The following is an 18,420-nucleotide window of genomic DNA, read 5'->3' as shown; positions in this document are numbered from 1 at the left end:
AAAAAAAGAATAAAGAAATGTAAGCATAAATAAAGCATTAAGTCCATTTATATTTTCATGTAAAATGGAAATGGACATGAAATGCAAATTGGTATCATGAAATACACATTTCATTTTTCATATCATTTTAAACCTTATTTTTGCTTACTGTACATTTGTACTTTAATTTTAATGTTAAAAAAGGACATGAAATATGCTTTACAATGTGTCAGCTCTCATGATGAAATAGACTTATTTTTCAGTTTATTTATTTATTCATTGTCCTTTTATTTTTTCCTGTAAAACAATTCCATGCCTCATTTATTTTTATTTATCATTGTATTTTTATTTATTGCAACATTCCATGGCATTTTAAAGAATCTCATTATATTTTTATCATTTATATTTTTCCAATAATGTATTTATAATTTGACTTGGGTCCCTGATTCAGTTTTTATTAATTAATTAATTTTTTTTAATCAAAAGGTAAAAACTGTAAGTATGAGTGCAGTATATGTGCTGCATGTCTAAAGGATATAAACTGCAGGTTTCTTCCATGGACTGGGAATGGGGATTAGGCTCAAAACCATCCTCATTAGCATATAAATTACATCACCAGCTAATGAGAGCAAATTCATTTTCATCAGTTTATATGCAAATATCCAGAATCAACAACCATTCCAGTCGCCAACAGCTTTTCAGAAGGAAAGGCATCAGTACAGTAGACCACACAGCTGTTGCCCATTTTAATGTCATGATTAGGCTTGTTCAGTAATTAGACTCTCTTTACATTAGACTCTCTGTTACTGAAGAACATTAAATTAGTTAAACTGATCAAGAATCCCAAAGGACAAACCGCTTGATGTCCAGTGTAAAATCTGTGTCCTGAAGTAACACTAGTTGAGATCAACTGCAATAAATAATTAAAGGTGTCTCCTGAATTCCAGGTAATTAATGTGTGCGAGTACAGACGGCCTGTGCTTTGAGTGAACCGCTGATCTCGCCCTTGCAGTGCAGATATCAGTTGCACAATGCAAACGAGGTGAGTCCTTAGGGCACAGTGTGCATGAGCGAGCCCACCGAATGCCTGTTCACCTCAGGAAGGTAAGGAGGAGGTGAGTAGGGAGGGGAGGAAACAAAGCAGGGTGTGACCGCAAAGTATTTCAAACAAAGATTGTTCCCGTGGGCCTCCAGCGCAGCCGTGCTGTCATGTTATGCACTTTCCCACCGTCAGCATAACCATTTACCTGAGCGCTGCGCTCAACTGCTGACAGGAAGCAGAGGTAAGCGTGTGGCTTTACTTGACCTTGGATGAAATGCAATGCCAGCGATTGTGTCTTGGCCAATGCAATCAGAGTTTTAAACAAGATGGATGGAGAAAATTAGATGATGTTTGGAAAGTTTCTCTAATGAAAAGTAGAGCTTGTGGAAACCTGCTCTTTTGATTTTTAAGAAACTTCATTCATTCATTGACTTGAGTTTTAAGCAGGACTTTTATGTTTGTAAAGTGACTAATGAAAAATAAAGCATGTGGAAACTTTTTTTGTTTGAGCTTTTGGGTTTTCAGACTGGAAGGTATATTAATTCCAGGTCTTTTTTTTTTTTTTTTTTTTTGAGCATTTTAGGAAACTTCATTAGTAGATTAACGTCTCTTTGCTTTGGTCTGTTGGTTTTTCTGATCTTATTAAACTGTTTCTTGTTCCTGGGAATACAGTATGTTTGCGATGTAAATACCCAGTCTGTAGTCACTGACGAACAAGACGAATGGAGAAAATGAGGAGGACTTTTTATGTTTGGAAAGTAAAGCATGTGGAAAACTTTTTGTTTTTGTTTGAGCTTTTGGGTTTTAAGACTGGAAGATACTGTCAATTTCAGGGTTTTCTGTTGGTTTTTATTGTTTTTTAGGCATTTTGAGAAGCTTCAAGGTTTCGTATTGTAATTAATTAGTAGATTAACATCTCTTTACTTTGGTCTATTGGTTATTCTAATCTTATTAAATGTTTAGGTTTGCAGTGTGACTTTACTAATCCTGCAGTCATTGTTTTGAGTTTTAAAAAGACAAATGGAGAAAATAAGTAGGACTTTTATAAAATATAAATATAAGACTAAGAATAAAAGACTCAAATAAAGAGTAGAGCAGGTGGAAAACTGCCTGTTTGAGCTTTTTTGAGTTTTAAGACATTATTTACAGCTTTTGTTTTAATGTTTTTGAGCATTTTGAGAAGCTTCAGGGTTTGTTTTTCGTATCATAGTTCATAAGTAGATTAATGCCTCTTTGCTTTGGTCTTATTAAGTTCATTCTTCTTGCTGTTCCTGAAACCTAATCAGAATTTAATTAAAAAATTCTTGAGCAGCTTTGATCAAGATGCTTTTGTTGGTGTGAAAATGTAAGATCTAGATGGCTGCTCAAAGCAGAAGATGTAAATCTTTGAACTTTAGCTACTGCCAAACACCGTTATGGTCTCTCTGAATCTATAAGCGTTGAAATGAGCTGTTGTATTTGTTGAAATGTGTCTTAGAAATTGCGACTTGTGTTGTAGTACTAAAGTGAGAACATTTTTATGTGCTTAAGTTTATCAGTTCTTGAATTTGAACTATTCTGTTCAGCTATCCTATAGTTTCTTCTTATCAGAAATGGTTAAGAAAGAAGATAGTGGCTTTGGGATGGTGTGGCAGTAATGGGGTTGAAGGGACGGGTGATAATTCTTTATGACCTGTACATGTGGAGGCTGCCCTGTTTACTCATCGTCTTGTTCAAACAGACTCTGAGCTCTTTGTTATGTTCAGTTGACATGGTGTTCTGGTCGTTCTCGTGGTCATAGTACAGTCACAGAGAAAGACTGTCATTGTGTGCTGCTCATATTGTCTGATCAAAGTCAAAATATAAGAAAGGAACAATTATATGATAGTGAAAGGAATAAGCAGATACATTAAAAGGTCAAAATAGAGTATAGTTAGCATTTAGTTATGAGTACGAAAGTTTGGGGATAGTAAGTTTATTTTAAAAAAGTCTCTTCTGCTCATCAAGGCTGCTGCATTTGTTTGACCAAAAATTCAGTAAAAAACATCAATATTGTGAAATGTTATTACAATTTAAAATAACTGTTTTCTATCTTAAATATAATGTAAAATATAATTTATTCCTGTGATGCAAAGCATCATTACTCCAGTCTTCAGTCACATGAACATGATCCTTTTGAAATCCTTCTAATGTGCAATTATCAATGTTGAAAACATTATATGTGTGTGTGTGTGTGTGTGTGTGTGTGTGTGTAATTTTATTTTAAAAATTAATTTACTGCCCTTCCACATTGCTATATATATTTATTTAAAGTCTAATATGGATAAAAAAAACTTTCACTGTTTTCTTCTAATATATATATATATATATATATATATATATATATATATATATATATATATATATATATCGTAATATATATATATATGTTAATTTTTGTAACGTTATTTATCTGGTGAATATGCAAATATTTTACTACACAGTTATAATATCTCAAAACCTGCTATCCAGGATTGATAAATAACCCAGTTTAGACAGTGTGAAAATTGAACTAAGATAACCCAGGATAACGTTATTATTCAGTTTGTGACATACTTTCACTTGTGGTAAACTCATTAATATTTCCGTCTATAGAGAGTTTGTTTCCTTGTATATGAAAGCTAATATTTGGATGGTACTTAACTTGGGTGTGAAGTGCTGTTAATGTGTAATTTACTAAATGGATCTGAAATCAACACAATAAAGATTCACACCAGCTCTTCTTGTTTTCCCAGATCAGGTGGCGTCTCAGGTGTGTGTAGGTACATAAGTTTGTGGTTTTGCCCCAGGTCAGCATTGCCCCTATCAAACGCTGTTTTTAGTTGCATCAGAGCTGTTTTGTCATTAACACTCAACATATTTTGTGAATCATTTAAGGCTCAGAAACTGATAATATACCACAGCTACAGAATCTCAAGCATTTTAACACAGATACATACATCACTGTCTTTACATAATTTGACTATTTAACTTATTATTGTTTGGTATTATTGAAATTGTACTTTCATTGCACGTTTGTAGAAGGTTTAAATGGATGCAGGAGAATACTGTAAAACATTAATGAAAGTAATCGGAATCTGTTTTGGTTTTTAAATCCACAGCGCTGAGCAAGCCTTATTTTAATTTATTTTTATCATGATTGCTTATATGTCTGAGGCTAAATTTAACTGAATAATTTAATTCTGCATTTAAATGACTTGCAAATTCTATATTTAGCACACTAATGTTTATCATACTTTTGCACTGAAAATATTTGATTTGATATTATGAGATGACTATATTATTACTTATTACTAGTATTACCCTCTTTATTTTATTAGTTAAGTTGTTTTGTAAATCCAGAATAAATATTTGAATATCTCCTATTTAATTTCCTACATCTCCTTCTCTCTTTATTAGAAAACTCTATATTTTTTGTAATGTATTACAATTAAACATTTATGAGTTCCCTATAAACTTTAATACTGTTTGATATATGCTACGGTGAAATGTTTAGTATATACATTTTTCTCTCTCTCAGGCCATCCAATATGTAGATGAGTTTGTTTCTTCATTAGAACAGATTTGGAGAAATGTAGCATTGCATCACTTCCTCAGCAATGTGCAGTGAATGGGTGCCATCAGGATGAGAGACAAACATCTGATAAAAACATCACAATAATCCACAATTAATCCACACCACTCTAGTCCATCAGTGAACATCTTGTGAAGCGAAAAGCTGAGTGTTTGTAAGAAACAAATTATTGTAATATTTTTATCAGTTGTTTGGACTCTCATTCTGATGGCACCCATTCACTGCAAAATGCTGAGGAAGTGATGCAATGTTACATTCTACAAATCTGTTCTGATGAAGAAATAAAATCAACTACACCTTGGATGGCCTAAGAGTGAATAAATGCACATTTGAACTATTCCTTTAAATGATGTCAAGTTTGGTTTGATGTTAAAACACTCTTCTCTCACTAGGAACAGCTTCTTGCTTAATAAATGCAGTAATATAATCTGAGATGTTTATCGTTGATCTAGTCACAATGTTTTTAAAGAGGGTGTTGACATGAAACACATATGTTCAAAGCATGACATGTAAAATCTTGTCTGGCTGTGCTTGTGTTCATCAGATCACGTCATGATTGGGACGATTAGTGAGTGGCTGTGGTGGGACCGGCTGTGGCTGCCGGGGAACCTCACGTGGGCCGATCTCAAAGACGAGGAAGGGCTCGTCTACGCCAGAGCATCCCACCTCTACGTCACTGTGCCATATGCTTTAGGCTTCCTTGTAGTCAGATACGTGTTTGAAAGGTGAGTCAGTTGAGGAATTTCTGTGACTGTTAATTTGACAATTTGGAGTACTTTTAAGTTAGTTTCCCCACAAAACTGATATATGAAATATAATTTTGATTCACATGAAGGATGTAAAATGCTTCAGGGATGATTTATACTTGGAACTCAATGTTAAGAATTGCATATAATCAAAAATGTTAACAAGCTAAATCTATTAATGTCTGCCATTTAGGTTGATAGCGACACCGCTCGCAGCCTCTCTTGGCGTAACAGAGAAAACCAGATACAAAGTGGAGCACAATGCTGTTCTTGAACATTATTTCATTACAAAATCAAAACATCCAGGACAGGTAACATCATCTACTCTCACTCAACAATATCACAGATCCACACCAGATTCAAAGTCGCCTTTGGCTTGATCACTAGAGAGAATCACTGTTTTAGACATTAAAGTGCCTCTATTATGGGTAATGAAAGGTTCATATTTTGGTTTTGGGAGTCCCCAACTAGATGTTGACATGCATGCAAGGTCAAAAAAAAAAAAAAAAAAAAAAAAAAAACACTTAATTTGTCTTATAAGATTTTTTTTTTTTTTTTTTTTTTACTTTATTTGTTCAATGACTCCCAAACGATTCCCTCAATGATTAATTTTTCCAAACCCCTCCTTTGTATGACGCTAATCTGCGGTGATCGGTTTCATTTTCACTATATTATGCCTGTAATGTCTGATAAAGCAGCATTTGCAAGCGCAATGCTCCTTTGTGTACAGCGTTATCAGGGAAACAGCTATTTTTACCACTCCAAAAGCGGCACCTAGTGGCACAGAATGAATTAGCATTTTCATTCAGACCAAGGCGAAAAGACCAACAAGTGGGCGGCAATATGCTAATGTTTCATGTTGACGTCAACATGAAACGGCTTGGGATTCATTTTAAAAACAACTCGTTTCAATGATTCAGAGTTGACTCTTTCTTTTGAGGAACAGTAACTTTATACACGGTGCTCTTCTAGATTTAAAACTTTGGATGTTTTCATTCACACTACATGAAAGGTAAGTTTCAAAAATCCATACTGGGGCACTTTAAGACAAGATTTTCTGCAAAATTTCTTTGGAAACTTTAACTGAACTCAGATCTGGTTCCAATTTTTTTCTTTTTTTTTTATTCTTTTATTTTTACCCACCATACACAGTAAATTTAACTATATGTAAGATTTAGGTTGTATTGTTAAATATATTATAAATAATTTATTAGATTAAACCATCAACCCAGATCAAGTGCTTGATTTGATTTAATCTGATTTAATGTGTTTTTTTATATATTTAAATTTTAATATTAAATATTAAATTTTTTGCCTAAATATATTTGTAGGTATTGAATTTTATTACTTGAATATTTATTCAATTGTACACCCTTTGTAAATTTGAGACATTTAAAAAGATTAAGTATTTATGTAAATTTGGCAAATCTAGGAATTTGTTTATTTATTTTGGTAGCATTTGGTAAAATAAAACCTGAATTATGAAGCATAAACAGTTATACTAAAATCAACATGCCTCTTTTCTAACACAAGAAGATCTACAATATTTCTCGACTTACCCTTCTGCTCTCTTCCATCTCTTATCAGGCAGATATTGATGGCTTGTGCAAAAAATGCAGCTGGTCCAGTAGACAAGTGGAGCGCTGGTTCAGAAGGAGACGAAACCAGGACCGTCCTGGGATTCTGAAAAAATTCAGAGAGGCCAGGTATGAAATATGCATAGCCTAATATGACTTATTACACATCTGTCTAGAATACTGATTGGTCAAATACTGCATTCTGTAATCAGATATTATTGCATAATGATGATAGTGTTCTTGCATTCTTGTAACTCAGCACAAATAGCATAGCTTTAGCAATGGCAAGCTCATGGAGACACACATGCTTTATTTAGGGTTCAATTGAAGAATTGGTTAATTAGTACTCAGATTTGTCAACACTTGAATTTTATATTTGCTAGCTATCCTATTATTGTTTGTATCTTGTTTGCATTGTCTTTATTTGACCCTATTGGTTTAAATAGACTAATGTATGATTTGTACTATGTAATAATTAAATTTTCTAGTATGTATTTTTAATTAAATTTTCTTTTAGGGTGACTTGTAACATCTTGTCCATACACAACTAAAAAAAAATATCCCTAATCCAATTACATTAAAATTAAAGTAATATTAATATAAAATAACAATATCAATAAAAAAAAAATAATAATAATAATAATAATAATAATAATAATAATAATAATAAACAAAATAATAATAATAAAATATATATATATATATATATATATATATAATAAATGGGTTTGGTTCTCAGGAAATGCATAGTTTATTTATTATTATTATTATTATTATTATTATTATTATTATTTTTTAATAAAATTGTCCAGTGTTAAATGCATAAACATTAGCAAGCAAAACATTATACTTAATATGCCGATGTACCTGGGAACTTTGCAAATTTAAGGAGGTTTTAGGACAGATTATCAAGATGCACAAATAGCATAAACCCATAATTATACAAAACACAGAAGTAAATCATTTATTTTATTTTATAATATTTATTATTTTTATATTACATTGTTATTATTTTATTTATATTTTGGATTTATTTTATAAAGCTGTAACACTTTACTTTAAGGTCCCATTTTTTAACATTCATTTTAATGCATTAACTACTAACATTAACCAAAAATGAGCAATAACATATCTACAGCATTTATTCCCATAGTTAATAAACAATGTTCATGTTAGTTCACAGTGCATTAACTACAGTTACCACACTTTTTGATCTTAAAAATGCAGTAGTTAATGTTAAGATTAACATTAACTAAGATGAATAAATTCTGCAGAAATGTTGTTCACTTTTTAATGTAGTTAACTAATGTTAACAAATGAAACCTTATTATAAGTGTTTCCTATAAAACACTGTTCCACATGCAATACCCACAATGCACTGCAGTGGTCATAAGGCACAAGGCCTGATACCCAAGTGGTTGCTAATTTGTTTCTGTCTGCTTATGTTGTCAAGACTAGTGTTGACTAGTTGTTTTGATTTGAATGTAATCCCTGATCACATCTCTGTTGGATTGTCTCTGTAGCTGGCGAATGGTGTTTTATCTGGCGGCGTTCATTGGTGGAATCATAGCCCTGTATGATGTGAGTTTATCCTCTTCTTTAACATATCCTTCTGCATGTCTGAAGTAAGAAATATGGCAAATTGTGCCTGTTTTCCTGTTCTGATGATTGACATGATTTTGGCCATTGAAGCTGATCTGTGATCAGCTCTGTGGTGTTGAGAAATCTAATATATTTGTAACCTTTGACAGATGAGCACTGTGGGAAATACAGAGCAATTTGGGACACTACAAAGGCAGCATCGTACAAACAGTGTGCATACACAGTGCTCAGGAAGAACGCAACAATTGATTTTAATAGAAATTGTGTTATACTGCGAATGACACAATGCATAGTTATACAAATATTGGGTAAACAAATTCATTTTGATTTAAACTAAATTGTGTGTATTGATTGTACTTTTGGAATTGAATCATTTTTAAACATATTTATATTTGGATTATTGCAATGCATTAGTATGGCAGTGGTTCTCAGTCTTTTTGATACCATTATCCACAACATTTGAAGGCCCCCTATACCTAGTTTTCAAATTTATTTTAATTTAAAGACACTCATTGTTTCTGTAAATGAAAAAAAAGTAACTAAAACTATATTAATTCTAATAATTAAAATAAATGTCATAAATGAATTTTAAGAGTGTTTTAAGAGCTTAATGTCCTCCTCTCTTTTTAACCTATGAATTTACATGACTTTTCCAGTCAACGTCATATAAGGATAAGGATTTAAAACATATTTGTACTTTACATTTGTGTGTGTGTTTGACTCTTGACTTTTCCACACTTTTAAAATTAGGTCTCCTCACATATCCATTTTCAAAGACCATACGAACCCTGGTTCTTGAAAAGGAAACAGTTGTTGATAAACAGCTGTTGAGAGGTCAAATTTTTTTTTTTTTTTTTTTTTTTAGCTTATTTTAATTTATTTAAGTTATCTTGGGGCCCCCTTATTGAGAACCGCTGCATTATGGGATTTCCACAAATGTTTAGAAGTCTTTGTGTTTGGATTGTGCCTGTGATGCCTTAAAACGACGCCTAAGTAGGCAGCATAATAGGTTTTAATAGGTTTTAGAACACAGCCACCTTGCAGCTCCAAAAACTCTCATAAATAAGTAAAAAGCCAATGTTCTGTGTTCCATAAAATTGAATACTGATTTGTCTTTTATGACAGAAACCCTGGTTTTATAATTTGCGGGAGGTGTGGGATGGCTATCCCAGACAGGTATGTTCCAGTCTTGAGATCTTTAATTTGCTTGTACTTGTTCCAAGGGATATTTTATTGTTCATATCATCTGCACTAAAAAGAGCAGGCAAGATATTGTTCACTTTGACCCGTCCCCGATAAAGGGTTCACGCAACACTCAATTTTACGGCACGGCTAATAAATAAGGCAGATAATAAGGCTCACGCTAGTTCCAAATCAAACATGGCCATATTTAGAAGAAAGATGTCTTTTTTTGGCCCAGCTGAATGTTTTTTTTTTTGGAACCGTTCACACTCGTTATGTGAGTTCCAGGTTGCAATCAAAATAACAGTGATGTCATTCAGATTGGCACTCAAAACATTGAGTTTCTTAGAATAATCACTCCTAAAAAAGAGCCGTCTTCAAACTCCTGCCGCATCAAAGCACAATGAATTGCATCAAATTCACACTGAATTATAGCTCGGATCAATCAGAGTCTTTTACTTTTTCAGTCATAAAAATGTAACGTGGTCATCTTGTTATCGTGCATGTTTCTGAGAGCTTATTGTTGCTTATTATTTTCCTCCTGCAGTCTGTGCTGGAGTCTCAGTACTGGTATTATATTTTGGAGATGAGCTTCTATTTGTCGCTAGTGCTCAGAATAACCCTTGATGTCAAACGAAAGGTGAGTATCGTGTGACACCATGAAATCTTTTAAATTATATTTCAAACTGTTTAGTCTGAGGCTAACCATTTATCACAATACCTGAAATAAACATCTGGTCATTATTTACACAATGAAAGCTATTGTAATCTATCATTTAAAGCCAGATTGATTTTTTTGTTGTTGTTTTTATCTCATCTACTTTTTCTATGTCACTGAGAATGATTGTGGAAACGTTCTGTGAATATTTTGCGTATATATTTATTTCAGGACTTTAAAGAGCAGATCATCCATCATTGGGCCACACTGACGCTCTTGGCCTTCTCCTGGTGTGGGAACTACATCCGGGTCGGGACCCTAGTCATGCTCATTCATGATTCCTCTGACATTCTTTTAGAGGTTAATGATACACCAAATCTTATTTTATTTGATAATTCTTTATTGTATTTTTAGCCATTTTCACTCTTGAAAATAAAGATACTTATAAGGTTCTTCAGAGCGATGCCATAAAATAACCATTTTTGGTTCCACAAAGAACCATTCAGTCAAAGGTTCTTTAAAGAACCATCTCTTTCTTACTCTTTTATAATCTGAAGAACCTTCTTTTGCCACAAAAAACTTTTTGTGAAACAGAAAGGTTCCTCAGATGTTAAAGCTTCTTTCTGGAACCTTTTAGAACCTGTGGTATCATGAAGCACCTTTATTTTTAAGAGTGTACCCCTGTATTGGAGAGTGACAGGAAATTAGTTTGGTGGAATGGGTTCATTGCACAGGTTGTGTTTTTTGTGTTTGTATATATTTTTTTTTGACTCTTTTAAGGTTTAAACAATCAGAAACAGTGCTGTCTCACCTTGCACCCAGGCAAAATACAACTTTAGTATAAACATGCTCTAGAATGAGAAATGATGAGAATGAGAATGAGGCTACTGGTTATTTAAAAAGGGACAAGTCCTCCAATATGTCACTCAAAAAAATTCAGTTTCTGTAGGGAATACATTTGTCAACCCATTTAAAGCATTTATGAATGTCTGAAAAAATTTTAACTACTAAAGCTATTAAACCCTGCAAACTGAACAACTGATGTTCTTATTGGTATCTATATGGTTGTGATATAGTGAAAAACTATAGTTTTTGTTAATGTTTTGAAATAGTTTTCATTTTTAGATGTTATGTTTTCATTTCAATTTTTGTTATTAGTATTTTTACGTATTTTAAGTTTATGTTATTTCAAATAAAGAAAGACTGTACAGTTTTAGCTTTAGTTAACTGTAAAAACCCTGGCTGATACTGTAAAAATTGCACCTGTTTGTTTATTTTTGTGTTATTTCTCCACAGTCCGCTAAGATCTTCAACTACGCCAAATGGGAAAGCACATGCAACGGCATCTTTGTGGTATTTGCTGCTGTATTCATAGTCACACGACTCATAATCTTTCCATTTTGGTGAGAATTATGTGTGAAACTATTATTTCCAAGCTCTGATAAAGAGTCTCATGTGTATTTTACATAACGTGCATGCATTTTTTGTTTAAAAACTGTCTCCGTCTCATGCATCTTTATTCCAGGATCATTCACTGCACGTGGGTTTATCCTCCCGACTATTACCCACCATTCTTTGGATATTACTTTTTTAACTTCATGCTTGTCATCCTGTTAATGCTGCACATATTCTGGGCGTATCTGATTCTACGCATGGTGAAGATGTTTCTTTTTGGAAGTGTAAGTTCTTTTACTTTTTATTTGGGAATGACTTCATTTTTTTCAAATTGTCTTGTCTGAATGGTCTCTCATTACATTGGATAGTTTTGGGTAGTCATATTTTGAGATTACTGACTGTACATTTGTAAACCCTGGGTTAACTTTCTTTTTGCAAATTTATGTTTAATAACATCGATTGGACAAATAGGCGACTTGAGTTTGTATTTGCCTGTGCATCTGTGTAAATGTTATGATCAACCTGCTCTTCTCAAGTTGGAAACCTGAAGGCCAAAAAACAAACTGACGCTAAACTATGAATGTGCAAATCTCATTTATATTTAATGAGAAAAGCAGTGAATCAGTTTGTGATTGGTTGTCTGTTTCTAAACGACTCACTGTAACATTCTCTATGATTTTATACCTTTGGCACCACAGTTCATTGGAGCAGATCTTCATAACTGAGGGTTAAAAGCATCGCTAACCACTTTTATAATTATAAGTGTGAAACACTGCTTTACCCGAGGTTAAAAAGACATTAACCCAGGGTTAAGCATTGTGTGAAAAGCCCTGAATACATTATAAAATTATTTATAAGATGGTTGCAGGCGTAGTGGATCTGAATGACTCAAAAATAAGGGTAATGAAGTGCATCTATGCAGCCTGTAGGTCATATGTTACTAACAAATACCATTAATGCTGTTACCTTACCACCCTCGGGCTAGTTATCAATCATCTCAACAGACACAACCGACACCGTATGACTTTTAACAAGTCAGAAAACTATGGCAGTTGTGCAGTCGGAAAGTTCTGGATGCACTGAACTATTTTTTTTTCTAACTAAAGCTGTTTAAAAGAAGCATTGTCTATTTGTTTACGCTGTCTTGTGAGCTGGCAGAGTTTCAGTTATAGCACAGTTATCATTTATTGTCACCCTTAAATGTCCTATTTTGAGTATTTGAATATTGCATTGCATGGCTTTATTGGTCTAGTTAACAATTCCATAATGCTGGTTATACCAGTGTGGGGTGGTTGGTACAGCACATGAACACATTCGTAATAGGCTATATAGTGTGTGTTTTTTAAATGCTGGGTCTAAACGCCCTGCATCTCGAACAAAAACTCTGCTGATTTGCATAAAAGGCCTAATATGTCCTGATATTAACATAATACAAGACTTATTCACCTTACCAATGGCTGTCTAAAGCAAAAATGTTAATTTGAAACAAATGAGTTCATGAGTCACATTTTCTTCTCAGAGGAAGAAATTCCTGCATTCTGGTTTCATGGCTTCAACATGAAACATTCCTGAATCACTATTCAAGTGCGTCATTGTGAAAATATATAGAATATATTTATTTTGATTAACAATTGTTATTTTAAGCTCAGTTGAAAGTTATTTCAAAATATGTATATTAATATATATAGTATAAATATATACAGTTAAAATGTTTGGTGTCAGTGTTTTTGAAATAAGTCTGCTCACCAAGGCTGCATTTATTTGATCAGAAATACAGTAAAAATAGTGAAATATTATTACAATCTAAAATAACTTTGTATTTGAATACATTTTAAAATGTAAATTATTCCTGTGATGCAGCACTGAATTTTCAGCATCATTCCTCCAGTCTTCAGTGTCACATGATCCTTCAGAAATCACATGATCCTTCAGAAGTCTTTGATGAATAGAAAGTTCAAAAACAGCATTTATATGAAATATGATTCTTTTTTTTAACATTATAAATATGTTTACTGTCACTTTTGATCAACAAAAAACAAAACAAAAAAATAAAAGTGTTAATGTTTTAAGTATGTGAATAATATTTTTGGACAAATAGTGTTATTTTTGTTTAGGTCAGAGCTCCCTGTTGCAACAGCAGCAGACTCCTGTAGGAGAAACAGACTTGATTCATGCGAAACACTAAAACAAAGATGCATATAATAGCAGTTATAGACAAAGCCATCCTGCATGAATTATACACTAAACTGAAACGATGACACAAGCTCGTAATGGTGACTGAGTGATCCAGGTCTGTGTCCTTGTTCTGTTATTTCCAATTACACTGCGTTCTGATTAAAATAAGCCCTGCCAGCCTGTAGTTAGTGCTCTATTGTTTTCACTCCAGCTCGGTCTATTGAAAAAGGTGAGTCATAATTTGAGCATGATTGCACTGGCAGCGTACATGATCTCTCGCAAATGCACAGAGAATAAGGGATGCCAGATTCATTCGCTTCCCTGCTTCACATACCTGCAGCCTGTTGCTCAAAGGGACCTAATTAGTCGTGATTTAGTGCACATCAGACTGTTCGGATTCATTTGCTATGGATGATGGATTGTGTATCTGCGCATCTGGTTTTTACAAATGGCTCGTTAGGTCAGGCGGGCCGTATTTTCACATTTCAGATGCTGTGGTTTTGGTTTTGGCTTTCCGAAGTAAAGGAAGTTCAAAGATCGGGGTGCTTATTGTTTGATTTTTGAATGTTTTCTAAGCTAAGGACCAGTAAACCTGCTGCTTATATATGGATCATACTTTGGGTTAGTGATTTAAACAAACTTGCTTGTAAAAACCACTCAACCATTTAGCAACAACACAGAAGCAACCTGGTATTGTTTTGCATGGATAAACACTCAAATTCTCTTTCTTGAATTCGCCTTTAGCTGTTGTGCTGAATATTAATGATTATTATTTTTTAACTCTGCCCTTTTCTAAACTTAAAAAATCTGGTTGAATATTCACATCTGTAAGCGTCTATTTTGGTGCATGTTTTAGGCTATTTATTTAGCTTTTATGTAAGGAAGCTGGTTTCCACTTCAGGAAAAAAGGTAATCGGGAATTTTTATCTCACAATTCCAACCTTTTTCTAGCATTTTTTTTTCTTACACAGAATTTCAAGTTTATATTATAGAAAAGACAGAATCATGACCGGTTTTATTCTGTAGCAGGGGAAAAAAGAAAACAAAAAACAACAACAAAAAAAGAAAAAAAAAAAGAGTTTATCTCGCACTTCTGTGTTCACATCCTACAATTTTGAGTCTGAATTGAGGTAAAGTTTTCTCTAGACAAGCATATGAAAATGAATAAAGGAATAATAAAATTATATGACAAATCTTTTTTTTTTCCTCTAAAGTGAATTTTTCATTTAAAAATTTTCATTCTCAGATTTCTTTTAAAAAAAAAAAGTCTGTTTTAGCTATTGTGTCGACTAAATAAATTTTGAACTCTGTTCCCTAATATACTTTTTGGATAGTTAACCAAAGACGAGAGAAGCGACAATGAAGAAGACGAGGAAGAAGACGGGGAAACCAGTGTGACTGAGGACAATGACGGACATGTGAAAGTGACCAATGGCTGTGGAGCAGGAGGCGGGGCTAATCATCACTGACACCTCTTCTCTCAAACTGTGAAGGACTTTGAATTGCCCTTAGGGATGTGAGGAACCAAAAACACACATTTGATTTATTGTCAGGCAGAGAATTTGCCAGAAACCTGTCAAAACAAATTGCATCTTTTTATAATGCTGAAAAAAACCCCTCTTTTTTTCACTCAGCTTCACTGGAGACGACTTGCTGTGTGTCTTGGCTGCTTTTCCCCCTTTCAACTAAAACTTTTTTCATTGTGGCACAAGATCACATGGGTAATTATAAAAGAACACAGTGCAAAGAAAAAGAAACTCCTCTAAAGTTTTAATAGACTCCTCATTGTTTTTGAAGCTCAAAGATCATGTCACACTGGCTGCTCTCGCCGTCTGGCATCCCCCATCAAGGCTTCATCTGCTGTGCTGTTAAGTTTTACATCAACCTCTGCTGTCCAGCTCAGCCTCTAGTGAGAACTAATAAGATGAGATTTCAAGTTTATGTTTCCTGCAAGTGATTCTGAAGCAGAACATCTACTTTTGTATTACTTTAACCTTTTGCAGGCATTGTTTTATTTTATTTTTACACCATCTCTACAATGAATACGTCCAACTTTGTTTCTTGAAAGAGTTTTTTTTTTTTTTGTCAATGCAGGCCATTTTCTGAAAGTTTTGATGGCTGGAGGTCTCTGTACTGCTGGTTTCTAGTATGCATTTCTATGCACACTTGGCATCTGCACTCAAAGAATGTTTTTCAAAATCACCAGCTGTCATTGAAAATGAAGGACTTCCAGTCAATAGTCAGTATCTATCTATCTATCTATCTATCTATCTATCTATCTATCTATCTATCTATCTATCTATCTATCTATCTATCTATCTATCTATCTATCTATGGTGCACAACCACTGATCTATAATATAGTTCTATATAGATCAGTGTGAACAACCCTTTTTCAGCGGTTGCTCCATTATGACAGAAGTTGAAATAGAATGGTTTTGATACATTGCTCGTATCCAGTGTAGACACGGTTTTATAGGATATTACAGTATGGATGTGACTCAAAACTACCTAAGTATATCTCAAGAATGATGTTAAATTTGAGATTTTTTTAATGTGTCTTGTTGACATTTTATGAAGTTAAATTAGCTGGTTGAATATTCAAATCTGTGAGCGACTGATTTGGTGAGTGTTTTAGGCTATTTAATTAGTATGAAATGAAATGTGTATGAGAGAATGATGAATGAATTAATGAATGAAAGTCAGGCTTTTGCAAATAAAATTATGACGAGTCATTTTTTTTATTTTTTTTTGCTTGTCTGGGGTTATGCACAGACCCAGAGATAAGCAGAGATGGGTTTTTAAATATGTAACTCTATTTTTATTGTAATAAAAGATTTTGATCCATATCTCAGTATGCCAGTTTTATAATGCTCTTCAGATCTTTAGTTAATGTTCATCTAAATAGCTAGGAATGTCATTTTTCTTTCTGTTTTACATGTTTCTACAGACCCCTAGGTTGAAAACCCAGAAATTGCTCAAATAAATATTATCGACATATTACAATATTTTAAATGTTTTATTTTCGCATATCACATGTGATATGTGTTTGTGTGGAAGATAATTTCCAAGTTGCTGTTTTCTATACAGTGAAACTGTATTTATTTGCTCCCTTTAGGCAGGATTTTTCAAAAGTATAACATTAGTTACCATTTTTATGCTGATGACACGCAGGTGTACCTCCCTTTGAATCATGGGGATAATTATGATATAGATTCTTTATTAAATTGTATATCATAGGTAAAATGCTGGTTGGCAGCCAGCTTTTTAACATTAAATGATTCTAAAACTGAAATTGTAGTTTTCGGACCTCCAGCATCTATTATACAAATAAATGACAATTTGGGTCCTTTATCTGTGCATCCTCATAATCTTGCAAAAAATTTGGGTGTGATCTTTGATAATGGTCTTAAATTTGACAAACAAATTAACTGGTGAAGAACAGCTTTTATTATCTCAGATCCATTGTGAACTTGAAAGCGTTTTTAATCACCAAGGGACTTGGAGACTGTTATCCATGCTTTTATTTTCTCCAGGCTGGACTACTGTAACTCCCTGTATCTTGGTGTAGCTAAGTCCTCTCTGTCTCGGCTTCAATTGGTGCAAAATGCTGCCGCCAGGCTTCTAACTGGAGCTAGAAAGAAAGAACACATCTCGCCTGATCTGGCTTCTCTTCATTGGCTGCCAGTTGAATACCATGTTAAATTTAAGGTTTTATTGTATGTGTATAAGGGGCTGAATGGCCAGGCTTCACAGTACATTTCTTATCTTATTGTCCACCGGAAATGTTCTAGGCCCTTAAGGTCCTCAAACAGTTTGTTGCTGACTGTCCCACGGGCACGTTTGAAGTTAAAAGGAGATTGTGTTTTCTCTGTTGCAGCTCACATGCGGCTCGAACCTGCAACCTTCAGGTTACAAGTCCAAATCTGGACTGTGGAACGATCTGCCGGTACACATTAGGCTTTCATCAGATGTTGAGTGTTTTAAATCTTCACTGAAAACATATCTTTTCTCTCTGGCTTTTGGATCAATGTAATTGTATTAATCAGGATGTTCTCTTGCTAGTCTATGATTTTTTTTTCTTTTTTTTCATTTTACGTTTTTAGATTGTACAGCACTTGTCAGCAGCTGCTGTTTTAAATGTGCTTTAGAAATAAAATGCCTTGCCTTGTATTGAATATTGATATTGATATCATTTGGTAATAGTAATGGCGTTCAAGCTCAAAAAGCAGATGTTTAAATCTTTCCACTTTGGTTCTAAGCCTCATTAAACCTCATTTATAAGTTTTAAGCAACATGGCAGTGAGTAAACAACAACAGAAATGCATATAGAATTTTTGGGTGAACGGTCTCTGTAAAATCAGTGTGTGTAAATGGCACTCAAGCATCTTAATGTCATAATGAAACCATAGACTGGCTCTTTAAACTCACTGGCATGGATCAAGTTTTTTTGTACTTCCTCTGTTAACTACT

At 33.6% G+C, this 18,420-nt stretch overlaps 1 protein-coding gene across 6 annotated transcripts; it reads left to right on the top strand.

The window, feature by feature from the left end:
* Positions 1 to 414: 414 nt before the first annotated feature.
* LOC109087142 (ceramide synthase 2-like) lies at positions 415 to 16,947 on the top strand. Of its 6 annotated transcripts, XR_006155156.1 has the most exons (13): positions 417 to 1,262; positions 5,158 to 5,338; positions 5,553 to 5,670; positions 6,947 to 7,065; positions 8,460 to 8,517; positions 9,664 to 9,714; positions 10,268 to 10,360; positions 10,610 to 10,738; positions 11,675 to 11,781; positions 11,904 to 12,057; positions 15,283 to 15,669; positions 15,746 to 15,857; positions 16,043 to 16,947. XR_006155156.1 is itself a non-coding variant. In XM_042727310.1 (12 exons), the coding sequence occupies exons 2-11, from the start codon at positions 5,166 to 5,168 to the stop codon at positions 15,415 to 15,417; spliced, it is 1,137 nt and encodes a 378-aa protein (XP_042583244.1). In that variant the 5' UTR covers positions 415 to 1,262; positions 5,158 to 5,165; the 3' UTR covers positions 15,418 to 15,464; positions 15,583 to 16,945. The 6 variants fall into 6 exon arrangements, 3 of the variants coding, with proteins under 3 accessions (XP_042583244.1, XP_042583243.1, XP_018956924.1); XM_042727310.1 differs by having other exon boundaries at positions 415 to 1,262; positions 15,283 to 15,464; positions 15,583 to 16,945; XM_042727309.1 differs by adding an exon at positions 3,775 to 3,828 and having other exon boundaries at positions 415 to 1,262; positions 15,283 to 16,945.
* The last annotated feature ends 1,473 nt before the right edge of the window (positions 16,948 to 18,420 follow it).

This window comes from Cyprinus carpio, chromosome B7 (genome assembly GCF_018340385.1).
Source record: "Cyprinus carpio isolate SPL01 chromosome B7, ASM1834038v1, whole genome shotgun sequence".
NCBI classification, from domain to species: Eukaryota; Metazoa; Chordata; class Actinopteri; order Cypriniformes; family Cyprinidae; genus Cyprinus; species Cyprinus carpio.
The sequence above is the reverse complement of the archived record's forward strand: the minus strand, read 5'-3'. Positions and strand labels throughout refer to the sequence as shown.